The sequence below is a fragment of the Salvia hispanica genome, chromosome 2, assembly GCF_023119035.1.
Source record: "Salvia hispanica cultivar TCC Black 2014 chromosome 2, UniMelb_Shisp_WGS_1.0, whole genome shotgun sequence".
NCBI lineage: Eukaryota > Viridiplantae > Streptophyta > Magnoliopsida > Lamiales > Lamiaceae > Salvia > Salvia hispanica.
This window is the reverse complement of record NC_062966.1, coordinates 38,209,126-38,226,923: the sequence shown is the minus strand read 5'-3', so window position 1 is coordinate 38,226,923 and position 17,798 is coordinate 38,209,126. Positions and strand designations below refer to the sequence as shown.

The 17,798-nt window shown below is 37.5% G+C and overlaps 4 protein-coding genes across 12 annotated transcripts; 1 reads left to right on the top strand and 3 right to left on the bottom strand.

The window, feature by feature from the left end:
- Positions 1-48: 48 nt before the first annotated feature.
- Positions 49-5,503, bottom strand: LOC125207475 (dihydrolipoyllysine-residue acetyltransferase component 3 of pyruvate dehydrogenase complex, mitochondrial-like). The gene is made up of 18 exons (XM_048106840.1): positions 5,355-5,503; positions 4,658-4,745; positions 4,080-4,248; positions 3,955-3,995; positions 3,580-3,635; positions 3,425-3,499; positions 3,231-3,323; positions 2,606-2,851; positions 2,426-2,498; positions 2,173-2,270; positions 1,741-1,826; positions 1,583-1,658; positions 1,007-1,074; positions 868-934; positions 669-764; positions 481-583; positions 294-389; positions 49-207 (listed from the first exon to the last, which is right to left on the bottom strand). The coding sequence occupies exons 1-18, from the start codon at positions 5,388-5,390 to the stop codon at positions 137-139; spliced, it is 1,638 nt and encodes a 545-aa protein (XP_047962797.1). The 5' UTR covers positions 5,391-5,503; the 3' UTR covers positions 49-136.
- Positions 5,504-7,013: 1,510 nt separating this feature from the next.
- Positions 7,014-9,262, bottom strand: LOC125207480 (glycylpeptide N-tetradecanoyltransferase 1-like). The gene is made up of 2 exons (XM_048106849.1): positions 9,094-9,262; positions 7,014-8,535 (listed from the first exon to the last, which is right to left on the bottom strand). Exon 2 carries the CDS (start codon positions 8,522-8,524, stop codon positions 7,229-7,231), a length of 1,296 nt encoding a protein of 431 aa, XP_047962806.1. The 5' UTR covers positions 8,525-8,535; positions 9,094-9,262; the 3' UTR covers positions 7,014-7,228.
- Positions 9,263-9,956: 694 nt separating this feature from the next.
- Positions 9,957-12,698, top strand: LOC125207481 (eukaryotic initiation factor 4A-10-like). 2 transcript variants are annotated; one of them, XM_048106852.1, is made up of 5 exons: positions 9,957-10,092; positions 10,829-10,898; positions 10,982-11,091; positions 11,268-11,698; positions 11,805-12,698. In XM_048106852.1, exons 2-5 carry the CDS (start codon positions 10,831-10,833, stop codon positions 12,438-12,440), a joined length of 1,245 nt encoding a protein of 414 aa, XP_047962809.1. In that variant the 5' UTR covers positions 9,957-10,092; positions 10,829-10,830; the 3' UTR covers positions 12,441-12,698. The 2 variants fall into 2 exon arrangements, with proteins under 2 accessions (XP_047962809.1, XP_047962808.1); XM_048106851.1 differs by lacking the exon at positions 9,957-10,092 and having other exon boundaries at positions 10,816-10,898.
- Positions 12,699-14,462: 1,764 nt separating this feature from the next.
- On the bottom strand, positions 14,463-17,617 carry LOC125207478 (casein kinase I-like). Of its 8 annotated transcripts, none has more exons than XM_048106841.1 (15): positions 17,455-17,617; positions 17,239-17,279; positions 17,005-17,095; positions 16,772-16,920; positions 16,594-16,689; positions 16,424-16,491; positions 16,268-16,335; positions 16,098-16,161; positions 15,927-16,011; positions 15,717-15,843; positions 15,545-15,627; positions 15,409-15,466; positions 15,139-15,239; positions 14,855-15,064; positions 14,463-14,733 (listed from the first exon to the last, which is right to left on the bottom strand). In XM_048106841.1, the coding sequence occupies exons 1-15, from the start codon at positions 17,528-17,530 to the stop codon at positions 14,725-14,727; spliced, it is 1,326 nt and encodes a 441-aa protein (XP_047962798.1). In that variant the 5' UTR covers positions 17,531-17,617; the 3' UTR covers positions 14,463-14,724. The 8 variants fall into 8 exon arrangements, with proteins under 8 accessions (XP_047962798.1, XP_047962799.1, XP_047962800.1 ...); XM_048106842.1 differs by having other exon boundaries at positions 14,855-15,061; XM_048106843.1 differs by having other exon boundaries at positions 17,026-17,095.
- Positions 17,618-17,798: the final 181 nt, after the last annotated feature.

Here is a 17,798-nt window from a genome sequence, read left to right as displayed (position 1 = left end):
CCCATTATTCGAAAATATGTTACCCACGGTTCTCAGTGAATAAAAATAGCAGAGGAAGGTATAAATTGCTTCTGTGACAAAAGAAGGATTTGAAGTGAACAAATTGGATTGTATCCATCCAGCACCGTTGCCTACTTTAAAGCAACATTGACTCCGGATTTTCAATGTAACCTTTGAACGCCTTCAGCCATTCGGCTCCGATAGCACCTACACAGCATCAGTAGCACGTTAGAGAAGATGAACCTTAAAATAATACAACATACTAATGATCCGAGCAGTAATTAGCTACTTACCATCAATGACCCGGTGATCACAGCTCAGTGTCACGGACATGAATGAGGCAAACTTAAACTGGTCAGGGCCAGCACCGGGCACCACTCTTTTCTCAGCTGTTAATGCAGAGTAAGGACATCAAACATCAGCACTTTAGCAAGTACCAAAAGCTGTACTGCTATAAAAGAGAAAGAGAGCTCAAGTTACCTGAGCCAACTGCGAGAATGCCAGCTTGGGGTGGATTGATAATGGCACAAAATTGCTTGATGCCAAAAGGACCTCCTAAGTTTGATACTGTGAACGTACCACCCTGCAAAACAAATACAGTTTAGATTGATATGATCAGCAACTAAGTCTTTCAGAACCATAGTTCAAGTTCCTGTTTCAACTTTCACCTCATAATCTTCTGGCTTCAAGCTGTTTTCCTTGGCTTTTTGAGCTAAATGCTTAACTTCTTCAGAGATCCTCGACAGACCTTTCTTGTCAGCGTCCTGGAGTTTTGGGGCAAAGAGGCAGATTTGTCAGATCATTCCTATCAAGTGGGAAGGGGCTGCCCCTTTACGTGATAAGCATTAAACTCCTAAGATGACTTACCCTGACTATAGGCACATATAATCCATTTTCTGTTTGCACAGCAACATTGATATTCACGTTGTTGAACCTGTGTGCACAGAAGAAGTCACAAGTAAGAAGCATGTGTCAAACTACAACCTTATTCACCAAGTACACTTACTGGCGAATATAATCATTGGTCCATGAACTGTTGCACTGAGGGACTTTTTTAAGGGCCAAGGCAGCAGCCTGCAGTGAAAAAAGTCTTCTACTGAATTGTTGGTGGGAAAATCAATCCAAACACTATATTTAGGCGCATAAGAAATGTAATTCTCCAAGGTGGTGTTCGGTTGCCATGATTAATAATCATGAGACTATCCATCTAGGATTAAGTTGTGGGATTATTTTAGTTGGAGGGGGGAGGCTATGACTAATTATCATTAGACTATCCATCTAGGATTAAGTTATAGGGTTCAATCTCATGAACCAAACATGATACATATTTAATCATGGGATTTAATCTTGGCAACCGAACACCCCCCAAGAGAATCATCTATACGACCTAGAAAATAAATACTAAAAAACAGCTAAAATGTTTCCTAAAGCAAATCTTATATCTTACAAAGAGGAAGTCAGTTCTCACAAAAAGAAGGAACTTGATTAAGGAGAAAGAAGAGAAAGTGCAGATGAGCATGCATATATCTTCCATCACATGATGAGAACAGGTTGGTACTCCCTCGAAGAAGGCCTAATATACCTTAATAACAAGATCATTAACAGAAATCCTTTTCCCGCCTGAAGCTTCTTGCAATGAGTTTAGCTGGGAACGCAATCTGCAGATCAGGTAGAGGTTAAAACAAATGACATAAATAACTTTGATAGGCCGTTCTCATTTGCAGAAAAATGCACACTCACTCCATGAGTTTGTCAACACACGTATCTACAGTCAGGTAATAATGTGGTATTGTTTGTTTTGACTGCAATAACCGTGCAGCTGTCACCTGTCACACAAATAGCATATGTTAGCAACATAGCACAGTAAATCATGTCAAAACTCTCAATGTGATATAATTGATTTGAGAACATTTGCATATTACACATGCCATAGATATGGTTGTGTGTTAACAATTACAAGGCGCTCTTATTCCAACTAAGATACTATATTGGGTCAGATCATTTTTTACTATCTTACTTGAAAAAACATCTCCCCAACATCCAATGAAAGTACATAGTAGCAAATGAGCATGTGTAAAAATATCCCCCACCTTCCTAGGCACAGTAAGATCTTAGAACTACACACATTGAGAGAGAGAAAGAGAGCTTGTGCCAGCAATGTGGAAATATTACCTTTCTGATCTGCGAGTGAGGGATGTCAGTGTAATCTAAACTGGCAACTGAGGCGGTAGCAGCCTTAGGAGCTTGTGAAACTTCCTTACCACTTGAAGCTGTAAGGAGGAGAACGTATAACAAATTTAAATTATGGTTTCAAATAATCTCCAACCCTAAAAGTTGTAAGTTGGTAAAGAAGCAATTTATTTGGGTGAAGTAAGAAAATAGTTTCGATGGCATCAAACCACATAAACACAGCCCCAATACCTACCAAGATAATCTTCAATATCTGCTTTGACAATGCGTCCATCAGGACCAGTTCCTTTAATGTTTGCAAGAGAAACCTGCATTGATGTTGTGCAAGTGTAATGCTTTAACATATGTAACATGAGAACAAAAAAACAATTTTAGTTTAGTCAGACAAATATCATAGATAGGTCATCTAATTTACATTATGATCTTCTGCAAGTTTTCTGGCAAGCGGACTGGCAAAAATACGATCTCCAGATGAAGAAGGCACACTAGGCTTGGAAACTTTAGGCTCTGCTGGAGCAGCAGATACTTGTGACACTTCTTCTTTTGGTGGAGTTGGAGCAGACGGTTCTTTGGGTGGGGTTGCTGGAGCAGCACCTGATGATGGACTATAGTCCTTGAATTTAGCAATATCCTCCTCTTCTTCAACAGTTATCGCAATTATCTATTCAAAATAATACTTTGATCAGTCACCAAAAGTAGGTTGAATAATCAACTGCCTATGAATACTTCTAGATTCCTTCAATATCTAGTTCAAAACTCTGAACAGATTTTCTAGCCAACAACATCAAGCAACATGCCAAAGACAATCAAATTAACTAAGATAATAGCAAAAACTATTAGAATAGCACTGAAAATATGTGCCAAGGTGGAGACGGGTGCCAATCCATGATAAGAATAAGACTTAGAACCTCTTAATAAATCAAGCACTTAACTTTATTCTTGTTCTATCTTTGTTCCAAAATATGTTAAGAAAGATGAGAACAGAAGTACAAAGACATAGAATGAACATAAAGTCAGATACCCAAATAATGGATAGATACCTCGCCAACTTGAACACCACTTGATCCATCCCCACGCAAAATTTTTGCAAGATATCCTTCCTCCATGCATTCCATTTCTACTGTCGCTTTGTCCTGGAGATGTAAATTGATGCACAATCAGTTATCAGATTACCAAGAGAGCATGGTATCATGTTCAGTAAAAATTGAGTATGTAGACAGCCGACAGAACTTACAGTTTCCACTTCACAAAGCACTTCTCCAGTAGAAACTTTATCGCCCTCTTTCTTCAACCACCTTGCAATATTACCCTACATTACACCAAACAAACAGCCCTTAGTATGATTGTGAAGATAGCAAATAACATGATGATTATGAGAGTGATGATTACCTCTGTCATCGTAGGTGAGAGAGAAGGCATTCCAATTTCAATGTGTGGTGGAAGACCTGAAAGACAGTGGCATGCTTAGATGTAGTTTGATATGCATGAACCCAAATTCTAGAGAAAGGAGGTCTACTAAAACATGATAAAACATTCACCCCCACGTGCTGGAAAAGAACATTGAAAAAATCATAATATTATTTTTATTCAACTACTGATAGAACTTGGTAAAACAAGTAAAATGGATCCAATGAGAAATGTATATTCGTGATATAGTGAATGAGTAACCTATCTCATAACCTTACTACACCACACAACTAAAAGTATCTCTTAGGGTGCTAAGTAAGCACTAAATTAAGTATACTTAATGAATATCAAACTAACCTGAATCTGTTGAAAACTGTCTGGCACTTCTTTCAGATTGGCTGCAAATAAGCATATCAAAGAGGGCAGTTAAAGAGAAATGTATACTCACAAGAAATGATAAATGGTTGAAAGATATGAAGAACCTGTTGTAGTTCACGCCTATTGCTGGTGCAGTATTCCTGGCTGTCCAGAAAGCATTTCCATTGCTCATTTTACTGACTGGCACGTGATTGGGGCTGAATGAACCAATACTGGAGAACTTTCGACAGCCATTCCTGTCAATCGCTCCAAGACCACCATGTCTTGGAATATCTGTACCAAAATGACGCCACATCGACAAACAACAACAGATGAGCACAACTTTGCAAGGCTGGAAGTCCATGCCACAAGCCTAAGCTAAACTCCATATGTGAATTTACTGGTCTAACAAAATGAGCCATGCTCGGATAATGCCAACAAATTTTAAGATTATAACATTTTTTGAGACTTTGTTTAATATGCTCTATCAGGCAATAGGTTTTCAGGCAGCAGAACAAAGTTGTTAAAACATTCCAGCTACAACATTAATGGATTGCTTGATAAAAGGTTCTGAGACTATATCAACCAACTATCCCTATTCAGTGTGTTACTTAGCCAGCATCAGCTCAAGTGTAAACCTTGTCAATTGTAAGAAAGAGGCCAATCTTGCCAAAAGGAAGAGAAAGCAAATTTCATGACTTACCATCTGATTTGACAACCGATCCCACATCACTTGCAAAAGAGCGTGCATAGATTGCCCGACCTCGTATAAGATTGGAGCCTTGTCTGAGCTGTAAGTATGAAGCAATGTTATGTCATTCAAAACTATCAACAGACTTGAAAAAAAAATGCCATAGTCCATGGTTTGTCTTTACTCTCACTTCAAAAAACTCATTTTTAACATTATCAGATTCAAGGAGAGGAAGTTAATTAACGGATTAACATTAGTTCAGAATCTTCATATACACAGCAACTAATATACAGAGACACTTTTGAAATCTGAATTCATCACAAAAATCTCAGCCAACTAAAAGTCCATCAACACCACCAGAGGCCACTTCTATCCAAAATGAAGACAAAATTTCAACAGTTTAGCAAGATAGCTAAGCTTCACCATATGCTAATCAACAATGAATCAATTTCCGAAATCAATCAATCACGCATCGAAAATTCTACACAAAACAAAACACAATTGCAGCAACCCAGCGTGAGATCCCAAACAGACACCGCATCGCCAGAGATTGAGCTCCACATTCCGCAGCCCTCCCCAACCAAACCATACAAAACAAGACAACACCAGCAACAAACAGGCACGCGCATTCATGCAAGCTCCGGATTCAAATCAAAACCATTCAATCGCAGAAAGCACGAAACGGAATCAGAAAGCGAGACGAATTCACCTTTTTCGCGTGATGCGCAATTCGAGCGGAGTACATCGTGGCCGGAATAGGGCTAAATCTTCTCCGATTGAAAGATCAAATCGTCGATTAAATGGAGTTTTGGGGTTGGCTTTTCACCAGTCGAAAAAGGTAGGCCGTCTGGGGTGGGTGGGGTGGGGGTGGGGTGGGGGGGTAGGGGGGGTGGGAGCGCTGCAGATTCGGTTGGTGTGTGTAAAATAGTGCGGAAATGTAAAAGTCAGCATATATTATTGCCATTTTTCGAAATTCCATTTTGGTGCATAATTAAAAATACAAAGTAGTAGTATCATTTTTTTCTTGTCCTACTTATTTAAGCAAATAAACATGTTTATGCTACTTATACATTCGTACAAAGGTTTTTGTTAAAATGAAAACCATTTTTAAAGTGACACCATGACACCACTTATACAGCAATATTATAAACACTACACGTCAATATTATAAACACTACACATCAATCTATAGATTGCTGTATAGCATGTTGGATATCGTCCCAGATAATTTGGGACACTTTGACCTGACACGGATTTTAAGAAATCTAATAGAAAGTGGATTGAAAAAATTGGTGGGATGTGGGTCCTACTTTTAAAGTATTAGTTTTATAATAAAATGTGAGTAGAAATGAGTTAGTGGAATATGAGGTCAACTACCAAAAATGGTAAAAATGAAGTGGGACAAATTATGTGGGACGACCTGAAATGGAATAGTGGGTCGAATTATCTGGGACGGAGGGAGTACAACATATTGCTGGCCGTCTTTTTCAGAATTTTTTTTTTGCCATGTAACAGCTTATTATTCGTTCACATGTACAAATGATTTAGGAATGATAATATGGTGTTATTTTAAGAGGTGGTGGCACCCTAACACTTCTTCGTATAAATAATTAAAAGTTGGCAATATGATATAAATGAGCCACCGAATGAAACTTTTTATGATTAATAGCTCTGGTATAATCGATGGGGGTAGGCATCAGCCTTGCATTGAATTGTTGGAAATAATAAATTTACAATCAATAGGACTTTTATATTCATGTAGACACTATACCACTAAGAAAATAATAAAAGATTTAATTTAGCAAAAGGAATGTTTGTAACATCTTATAACAAACATTGTTTGATTTTTTTAGATGTTCAAATAATGCATAGTAAGTATTATTGTAAATATAATTGAATAGCGCATGAGAATAGACTTTCTACAATCATGCATTAGTCATGCCACCGGTTAAAAAATTGTCAGATTCGGTTCGAAACCAGACTAGAAAGAAATTCGTGATTCTTATTTTCTTATTTTGAACCGAACTTTGTAGTTTGTTTAAAAACCAACAATTTTCACAAATATTTCCTTATCGTTGGGCAGCTTTCTCTGATTTTTCCAATTTGGGATAAAAATCGGGGCATTATCATAACATTTCGAAAATATTGGAACATGAATCGGGCTATACTAGCAGTTCCAGTTTAACCATGCATCCTTATAACCCATTGCTTATGAAAATTAGCTTTCCTTGAGATTTGCATCTGTTCATTTGGTTTTTAGCAACAAGATCTCAATGCTTTTCGAGTTTTGAGAGTTGGATTTGAACTCGAGACCTTTGACCAAAAAGCTACACTCCTTAGTTCTTGCTACTAACCAAGATAACAAATATTGAAGACAACAAGCAACAAGAGATGAGTGAAGTACTTAGCAAGGAAGCTCAGTACAAATGTTAAGTTACAAAATTCATCTAAATCTCTTGGTTTGAAACCAAGTAGAAATACCAAATAGCAGCATAACTTATGACAAAAAGGGATATATAGGTCTTCCAAGAAGAGAGAAAAAAAACTCACTCATACAAAAATGCTCGCCCGTGACTGATGAATCTATAAGAGCACAAGGCCGAGCTCTGATGATTTCAGAACGTGCTTTAGCCGGTAGTTGTAGAGATAGTAATGAAGCTTCCCGTCCCCGGGGCCAAACTTGAGCTCCTTCAAGAATGACTCATTTTGCATAACATCCAACGCGTTGAAAACATCAAAGTCCTTCTTCTTGGCAACGATGAGGGCATCGTTCATCAGTTGAAGCAATGGAGTCTTGGTGGATACGTTGTAATAGGAGTAGGCCGCCTTCAGAGTTGAGTGGGTCTGGTTGCCAAGTATCGAAGAGGGGAGTGTGTAAAAACTGCAGAAATCAGTGATTTGGTGGCTTTCAGGACTTTCGACTAGATAACTATCCACGACGCCCTCCTTGGGGAGCAGCCAGTGCTCGACATCATTCTCATCAAAATCTGGTGCCACAGCAAACTGCATCAAGTAATTCCTAAGCAAACGAGTAACTGCAGGAACGTCGTGGGGTTCCATCTTTCGGAAGCCAGGAGTTGTGGTTTGCTCTGGTAGCTTGTACAACTTGATAGTTCGGCTCATTGTCATCCTTGCACCGAGCCTAGAAAATCCAACATCAATAAGTTTCTTCGGATTCAACGACCTGTGCCAGTACTGACAAGTTGTAATTGGTGTAGGCAAAACAACGCCAGCGGTATAAGCTGCCTGCCATATATTTTCCAAATGAACCCTCCGAGTAACCTCCTTGATCATGACAGGGGCAAGTCTTTTTGCTCGGAGCTTCTTGTGAACACACAGGAAATTGACCTCTGCAAGCAGTACTACAGTATCACGAACACGTATCTTTGCAGGGATCCCAGTAATGAATGCTACCAGTTTCTTCGTAGTCTTGACCCTTACCCCAATGTGCCAGCTCCGGAAATAACCAGGAGGGCGAAGTGCCCATCCAAGAAACTCTTTCGAGTAGTTGAATCTGAACATGTTTTCATCGTCCTCAACATAGTTATTGGTCAATAAAGTATACACCTCACTGCACACCTCCTCTGAATCCATATCGCATGTGACCCATTCATAGGGAGCTGGGAGATTATACGGCTCTTGCTTGACTTCAGAAAGTGGCGTTGGTTGCTCAATCGGACCTTCAGCCAGGCTCGTGTCTCCAAGATCCTTGAACTGGCCTACCGGTTGAGTCTCCCAAAACTTATGCCTCTTTGACACTGAGAGTGACTCTTGAACCCTTCTTGCCAATGCATCAATTGACGTCTCACTTTCACTCTCCGAAGGCGCATTATTCTCGTTAGAGGGAACGTTTTCAGCAGGAGCATCATTTTCAGCCATTCCCAACAAACCTACTCTCACATACACAAGATATAAACACAAATCATATTTCTAAATTAGCCATAGCACACCAATCAAATCCTCACTAACATCATCTATGCAGCTTAGCAATAGCCAATAAGGTTCTCTAACGACTACGAATTCCACACACTGACACACACACGAAACAAATTCATCGAATCACCAGATTTAATGCTTCAACAAGAACAAGCACCATCAAAAAACATAACCACAGTCAACTATAGGCATGAAATCAAACAGATAAATCAACTTGATACAAATAATTATCATTATTCACCAATTTCCAATAGCTAAATAGTGGATAGCACATCAAATTGAATATCTGAATCATAGAATCCCAATACAATTATTCAAGCAACAAATAATTCCCCTTCTAAATCACACATATTTTCAACAAAAACCTCGATCATCATCTGGGTACTTCAAGCATAATACTACAGCTAAACAATCAGCTAAAGCCAAAAACTGCGCAGCCGATTGATTTACAAATTCCGAATCAACCAGCTAAACAATCAGCTAAAATTCCAATCATATAATAAATGCGTCACCTTAACCCCAATTCGCGAGCTGCGCAAAAACCGCAATTAATGGAGATCTAAGCTGCCGAAATTTGAAAGAAGTCGAATTGAGTCTTGATAAATTTAATTGGTCGATGAAATCATGGAAGCTGGGAGCAAGGAATCGTGGATTTTGAGGTAATGCAGTGGAACCAAAAGCTAAAGGTTGGATCTTTTTTTCATTAACCCTAAACCACAAGGGTATTTTTGACATTTGAATATAATCAATAATCATGGATTTGATAGAAATTTAAAATTGAATTAATACAATATTTTTTTTTTATCAAATGTTGTACTACAAAAATTGTTTTTTTAGAAGAAGCAATATCCAGTCATTGTTATTATTATAAACTAATCCGAAACTTAGATAGTCATGTTTATGACCGAATTATTTCAGCCTAAATTAAAATAAATAGTCTTATCAATTTGAATAGTGAAAAAAGGTTTAACTAGTTGATAAAATTGAGTGAGTTGGCCGATTGATATCTCTTCTAAAAACTATTGTTCAATATATACTCTTAATTGCGTTAATTTAGATTCAACCAGATACGAAATCTTCTTATGGAATATTCATATCATTAATTAGCTAAATAGTTTAAAATTATCAATCAAAATAGAAACACAAAATGAAAAAGGAATTAAAAATCTAAATACTCGCAACCCTTATTAAAAATAACTAAAAACATAAAAAAAATTGAAAATTATAGTAGAGGTCAAAATTATGATTAACATGACGTATTTTAATAGTATAAATTAAATGATTAAAAGAGAATATTGAATTCTAATAGTATTAGCAGTACTTTAATTTAAGCAAATTTTGCCCTAGAGAAATTCAGTATAAAAGGGGGAAAGCTGATAGCAGCCTCTGTTTTTGCGAACACAAAGCGAATTTCACACTTCCGTACTTCTTCAACTCCACGGCGCCGATCCGGGGAGTTTTGCAAGGTTAATCAATCATCCAACAATCATAGTTTCTCTTTCAATTCCAAGGTACGATCTGTTTTTGTGCTTGGTTGTTTGATTTCTCCTGCTTCGTTTTTGTTTTCTGGATTTGTTTATACCTCGTTTCGTAGGTTTATCGTGTTGGGGTTTTCTGAGTTCATATCGTGATTGATCTGTTATTCGGTGTTTTTTTTGCTTTAAGAAGGTTGAATCTTTCACGTAACACGCGTCGTTAGGGTTCTGGATTTTATGTTTTTATATTTTATTCCTTTTTTTTATTTGATTATCGAGATCTTAATGTTAGGTTTTGTATGTTGGTTGGTTCACATCTTTCGCGAGGTCCACTAGGTTTCATATATGGCGTCAATATTTGATGATTTATAAATTTATGATATGGTTGAGGTTAATGGGATCTGAATTTGTTAATTTGTTGATGGAAATGGTGAGTTAGGGTTCTATTTTTTGTGTAAAAACATAAGTTTGTATCTGGAGAAACAAGGATTATGATGGAATTTTGGTATATCTGTCTAGAATTTGGGAACGAGTGTTATAACTGCTGATATATAGACTTCTTAGTCTTTGTTTGTGATAGTGTGTTCTCTTCCCAGAAAATAAAACAGGATTTTAATGCTTGTTCTCTATAATGTATGGTGCCCAAGTTTGGCTATTCTGTGACATGTTTTGGGTTTTAATAGGCATAGGATCGTCCGTTTCTGTAGTCATTACTTCCACTTGTAAATTGATTTGCACTGCAGACCCACTTACACATTCATGTTATTTACAGTCATGGCAGGTTTGGCACCCGAAGGATCTCAGTTTGATGGCCGTCAGTTTGATGCCAAGATGAATGAATTGTAAGTCGTCTCCTTGCAAACCATGTTCATTTAATCTCCAGTGTTATATTGCAAATGTTCAATTTGCTTCATTTGTGATGCAGGCTTCAAGTTGATGGTGGTGATGAATTCTTCACTTCTTATGATGAGGTTTATGACAGTTTTGATGCTATGAATCTTCAAGAGAATCTTCTGAGAGGAATTTATGCCTATGGTATGGCTATGTCTTATGTTTTGTTTGCAATTAACAGGAAACATTTGTTTTTGGACATCTTGAAGAAAATTAGGATTTTTCTTTTTGGCTAATTAATCTTTGCTTAATTTATTTTATCATTGTTGCTGGATTATGAAAACAGTTTATAATTTTTTTTGCCTTCCCGTTTCATTCAGGTTTTGAGAAGCCTTCTGCCATCCAGCAAAGGGGCATTGTTCCCTTCTGCAAGGGTCTTGATGTTATCCAGCAGGCTCAGTCTGGTACTGGAAAAACTGCTACCTTCTGTTCTGGAATCCTGCAGCAGCTTGATTACGGTGTGGTGCAATGCCAGGCCTTGGTTTTGGCCCCTACCAGAGAACTTGCTCAACAGATCGAAAAGGTTATGCGTGCACTTGGTGACTACCTTGGTGTCAAAGTTCATGCTTGTGTGGGTGGAACCAGTGTTCGTGAGGATCAGAGGATCCTTTCAGCTGGGGTTCATGTTGTTGTTGGAACTCCTGGGCGTGTGTTTGATATGCTGCGAAGGCAGTCACTCCGTGCCGAATATATCAAGATGTTTGTTTTGGATGAGGCTGATGAAATGCTTTCTCGTGGTTTCAAGGATCAGGTACATCTCGTTCGCATAACTTATTGTGGTTTGTTCTTGAACTAGGTCATACTTTCCTGTTTTCATTGTTGGATCGCTACTGACTATGTAATTCACGTGCTTCTAGATCTACGACATCTTCCAGTTGCTGCCATCCAAGGTTCAGGTTGGGGTTTTCTCGGCTACAATGCCTCCTGAAGCCCTTGAAATCACCAGGAAGTTCATGAACAAGCCAGTGAGGATTTTGGTGAAGAGGGATGAGCTAACCCTTGAGGGTATCAAGCAGTTCTATGTGAATGTCGACAAGGAAGATTGGAAGCTCGAGACACTCTGTGATCTCTACGAGACTCTGGCCATCACCCAGAGTGTCATCTTTGTCAACACCAGAAGGAAGGTCGACTGGCTGACAGACAAGATGAGGAGCCGCGACCACACTGTCTCAGCCACCCACGGAGACATGGACCAGAACACCAGAGACATCATTATGCGCGAGTTCCGCTCAGGCTCTTCCCGTGTCCTCATCACCACTGACCTCCTGGCTCGTGGTATTGATGTGCAGCAAGTGTCCCTCGTCATAAACTATGACCTCCCAACCCAGCCCGAGAACTACCTGCATCGCATTGGTAGAAGTGGAAGGTTCGGGAGGAAGGGTGTTGCCATCAACTTCATGACAAATGAAGACGACAAGATGCTGAATGACATCCAGAAGTTCTACAACGTCGTCATTGAGGAACTCCCGGCTAATGTTGCCGATCTTCTTTGAGGTGCTGATTTTTCTCAGGTTTATTGTTCCGGTTCAAGAGGGGGCTTTGAAGTGACTCTTATTTTGCGCTAGCTAGTATGCTTTCCTTATTTTTCTTCTATATATTTTCGCATAGATATATGTATGCAGCAGCATATCGTTTCAGTGTACATATATACTATTGCAATTTTGTCTGTAGGTATTTTTCTGTAACGTATTTAACTTTTTGCCCCAAATTTTGGTCACATTTTAATTCGGTTTTTATGGGTATCAATTCTCCCTCCGTCCCAGATAATTCGTCCCAGTTCATTTTTCACACTCGTTTTGCAAAAATAATAATAAATAGGTAAAGTTGAGAGAAAGTAAAATAAGAGAAATAATAATATAGATAAGACTATTCTCTACATTATTCTCTCTTTTACTTTACTTTTTCTCCACTTTAACTATTTATTATTATTTTTGTAAAACGAGTGTAAAAAAGGAATTGGGACGAATTATTTGGGACGGAGGGAGTAAGTAATATAAACAGTTATTGTAGTAGTAGCATTTATTCTCACGAAATTTGAATGCTAATTGGTGTATACTTCATTGTTATGTGTTGTAAATTCAATATGTATTTGTAATAGTGCAAATGACAGCTATCCTGAAATGGAATGATTTCAACAATTTGCGAGTAACGACGTTCATAGCAACATTATATAATTATTAACTGCAATTCAGTATTCATAATGAGTTAAATCCAATGCAATAATTCATTGCAACACAATTACAACAATTCAGTATTCGTAATGAGTTAAATCCTATGCTATAACAAAATGTATTTTATAAGTACTTTATAATAATACAAATGACTTAAATCCAATATTTATAATATAATAAAATAAATTTTACAATTTACCTAAATCCAATTTTTCATACCATAGATGAAATTTAGTCTTAATTGAATACTATCTTCGTTATAGTCTTAGTTTTTTTGTTTTTGGTTGTCCACTAGAATTAGACTTTATTTATTTATAGTAAGTTGATGCGCCACATTTTTCACTAACTATATTTAACCATTTTTCCTCTTTATCTCTCTCTTTCATATTTACCAATTTTGCATCAAATCTTGTATTGTCTACAACAAAGAATATTTTTATGGCCGGAGGTAGTACGTAAACCCTAACGCACACAAAACTTCACATTAATCAAATTCTACTATAAAGAGAAAAAAAACTTCACTTCTAACAGAACACATTAAAAGCACATTACAAACACAATACATATATCCAAAGAGCCTACGCAAATTCTTACATCAAACCAATCCACCATTTCAAACCACCTCTCTCTCTCTCTGATAAACATGGAGCCAAAGAACATGAATGGTCTGAGGAGTTACAGTGCCTATGAAAATCCATCTCCAAGATTTGATCTCTTTGGGATCAAATTCAAGAAGAGCAAAACCATCAAAATTGACCCAAAGACTTGGAATTTTGGTGTGGATAATCTTGAGCTGCGGAGGAAGAAGAGAATTGCCTACTACAAAGCTACTATGGTTGAGGGGCAGATCAAGGGCTCTTTGAAGAAGAGCATTAAATGGATTAAACATACTTGCACCAAACTTATTCATGGAAATTGATCATCTTTGCTTTCACTGTTTTACTAGTGTTACTTTTATTGCCTATTGTGTCACATATTTTAGAGAAATTTGTTGAAAAAACCATCAATTTTTTGCCAATCCCGCAACATTTTAAAATAGTCGATCAGATCATAACTTTGACAATTTTCTTATGTATTTTCATTTTTTGGCGAAAAGTATGTTTATAGCAATTTTTTCTTGAATTGCTATTGGTGATCTTTGGTTTTACTGTTTTTATTTGCCATGTAGATATTTTATGCTGAAATTTTGTGAAGTGATTGAAGTAAAGTTCTTGATGATCATATGTTAAGATATAATGGAATTATTCAATTATTTGTTTGATCAAGGTTTCTTGTGGCTTCGATTTGGTTGAAACAGTTGTTCGCCTTTTACAAAAAGGTAGTAATTTGAGTTTTCATGCTCAATGAAATAGTATCATTATCTTTCCGTGTAACATAGTAATATCCAATTAATTTCATACTAATGTAAAACCAAACCAAACAAAATTTTGGGAATTTTCTCAGTAAGATAAGAGTTTAAGAGAGAGGAGAGAGTTATAAAGTGAGCAAGATATCAAAGCATATCCTTTGTGAGACTAACACCTCTTCTCTTTAACTGCTGATGCAACATAACAAGGTTCGACCGTGCTTTCGTCCCGTGTCTTGCTCGCTCTGTGCCTGTGCTGTTTCAAGAAATCTGCATCAAAATAATACTTTCAAGTTTCCATTAGCTCATAGTAACGTGCAGCAATGGAGCAACGACTTTTTTTCGAATGCTATGTATGTATTCACATTCTGATAGTAAAAAGAAGCAGTACCTTCTCATCCAGGCCGATTGTCAGATCTGCTATGCCCTGCAGCGTGGGCTCAAAACTTTTCACGTTCGAGGTGTTTCTTGTAAAAGATGCCATCCGGGGCGAAGGAGGATCGTTGTTACCATTGGTAGAGCTCTCCAGATCACGACTGCTGGAAACAGTTGGCTGTCTTGATGTTCCAACTTGCTCGAAGAGGTTAGAGCTAGATAGCTGCTACAACCACAAGAAGATCAGGCAAATAGAAGCACAGTTTTACATCATCCTGAGCAAGTGTTGAGCATGCTTACTTCTTTAGTCATGGTTTTGTCATTTGTGGTTGCATCTTTCTGTCTAGAAAAGCTCCCAGTAGCATTGGCAGATAAGCCACAAGCAACATCTTCATCCCGGCCTGCAAAAGTATAGTTGAATTATTTTTAAGTTAGACACAGGTTAAGGAGAAATGATGCACTTCACCACAAGTAGAGTTATCGAGATAGCTTAGAAGTGAGTAGAGACGAGAGAGATTAGGCTGCAATCAGATCAAAACTTAACCAAAAAAGGCAAAAACCATAAAATACCTGGTTGTCTGCCAATGTTGTGGGGTTGCATCGCTGAACTTGTTGCAGCAGCAGTTCCCTGTCCCAAAAAAATTGTTGAGGCTTTTATCTCGGAGCGAAAAGAGTGCATAAACCAAAATTAATTTTTTGTACTAACAAGAGCATGAGATGGAGGTCTGGCAAAATCAGCCTCCTGAGATTTCAAAATTGTCCAGTCATATACATGATCTAACTGAAAACCTGCGACGGGAGCCAAAACCGAAGAAGAAAGGATCCATAAACAAATTACGTAAAAACATGTAAAGTTGAAATGGGAGGAGAGTCAGAACCTTCACGATTGAAAAGATCACGGAAATTCTTCCTCAAATAGGCATAATTTGGCTTTTCATCAAATCTAAGCGAACGACAATGATGGAAGTAAGAAGCAAACTCAGTAGGATATCCACAGCATAGAGACTGTAAAGGCATTGAACCAATATCAGTATAATTACGCAATTGGATCTGCACAACATCGGGTAACAGATTAAAGTGCCAATTACCTCAACCGAAGTAGAAACTTTTTTCTCTTTGATTTTATTGTGCTTCTCTAACCTGGTTCTAGCTTTCAACCCCTGCCAAGGAAGGCTACATATTTCCAAGAATCAATATCCACATCACATGAACTCAATATTGAGGAATCCAAATTGTCAACTCTATTAGATTAGATATACCTTCCTTTTAGGAAATACATGAGAGCAAATCCAAGTGATTCGAGATCATCCCTGCGACTTTGTTCTATGCATTCACATAATCAAACATAAAACTCAAAAACAATCAGATAACAGTACATCCAAGTGATTGATTAAACTGAAAGAAGAATCAATATATGTATCATTAGTACCATAGCCCTCATGAGTATTCAAACTTGCATATCTGACTGTCCCAGTCAAGTGCTCACTTCCTCTGGAACTGACATTTAACATAAAAGACCACAGCTTAGTAATGTCTAATATGTTCTTCGGGGAGCTCTAACATTTAGAGTTCTGAATGGACCTACCGAAAAGGAATGTGCCGATGACTTGAGTCTCTATACATCTTGGCAAGGCCAAAATCTATGGCATAAACCTACACACCACGGAATATCAAATTCCAAAAGATCACATAATCAAGAAACACAAAGAAAAGAAACAGCAAACACATTCAAAATTAAGGGAAAAAAAGAGCAACCTGAGAGGCACGACGCCCCAATCCCATGAGAAAATTTTCAGGTTTTACATCTTGATGCAGTATACCCCTAGAGTGGATAAATTCAAGCCGAGTAATCTAAAAAAAGGTCCGTGTTTTCATATTAAATATTGAAACATCAAAAGTGTAACCGAGTAACAAGAAAGAGCAAGCATCCCACCATCTGATCCGCAAGCATGAGAACAGTCTTCAAAGACAGTTTCTTACTACAGAAGCTAAACAAGTCTTCAAGACTTTGCCCCAACAAATCAATCACAAGCACATTATAGCCGCCTTCGAATCCAAACCATTCAACCATCGGAATCCCAGCTACCAAACACACAAAAAAGAATACCGAATGATGAAAATGCCACAAATACAACGATGCAAAAGATCAAATTGATGACAATTAACAAAGATCATTAATTGGTTTACATCCTCTCCCAAGCAACTTGTACATTTTCACCTCGCGAAGTAATTGCAGGTGTTCCCTCTTCACACTTTCCTGACCAAATTCAGCAAAATTGAATGCTTGCTAGGGTATGGAAAGACCAACAACACGCACACACACACGCACTTACAATAATCAAAGAAAAGCATCAACAAACATCAAAAAAGGAAAGAAAAGCAACATTTAAAATTACTAACAAGCTTAATAGCTACTTCTAAATTCGTCTTTACATTAGTTCCTGCAAACAAGCAGCAGAAGCAATAATTCAGAAACCTATTTGAGGAAAAATAGAAATCACACAGTGAAACACACAGAAAACACGCACAATGCATCGAATTAAGCAGTAAAAACACCCTAATGCAATCAATCAAACACCCCAAAACCGGAAAAAAAACACAGTGGCAAAATCGAACCTAAATATATCTCCCCAAAGGCGCCGCTCCCGATTTTCCTACCGAGGCGATACTTATTCACAACGAGGGGCTGCATCACAGTTCAAATCGTGGAAACCGCAATTCGTAGATTGAGAAAGCCTCGATTTTTCCCAACCTCAATCAATTCATGCAAATTCGTAGATTGAGAAACCGCGAGTTGGCAAGTTTAATATGAAGGAATTTTATCAAATTAGAATTTTTAATTTTAATTTTAATTTTAAAATTTAAATATTCGGATTCCAAATTACACTTATAAATTGATTATGATTTTTATTAATGATTTAGATTTATTAACCTAAATTAAAATATAACTACCTCTCAAT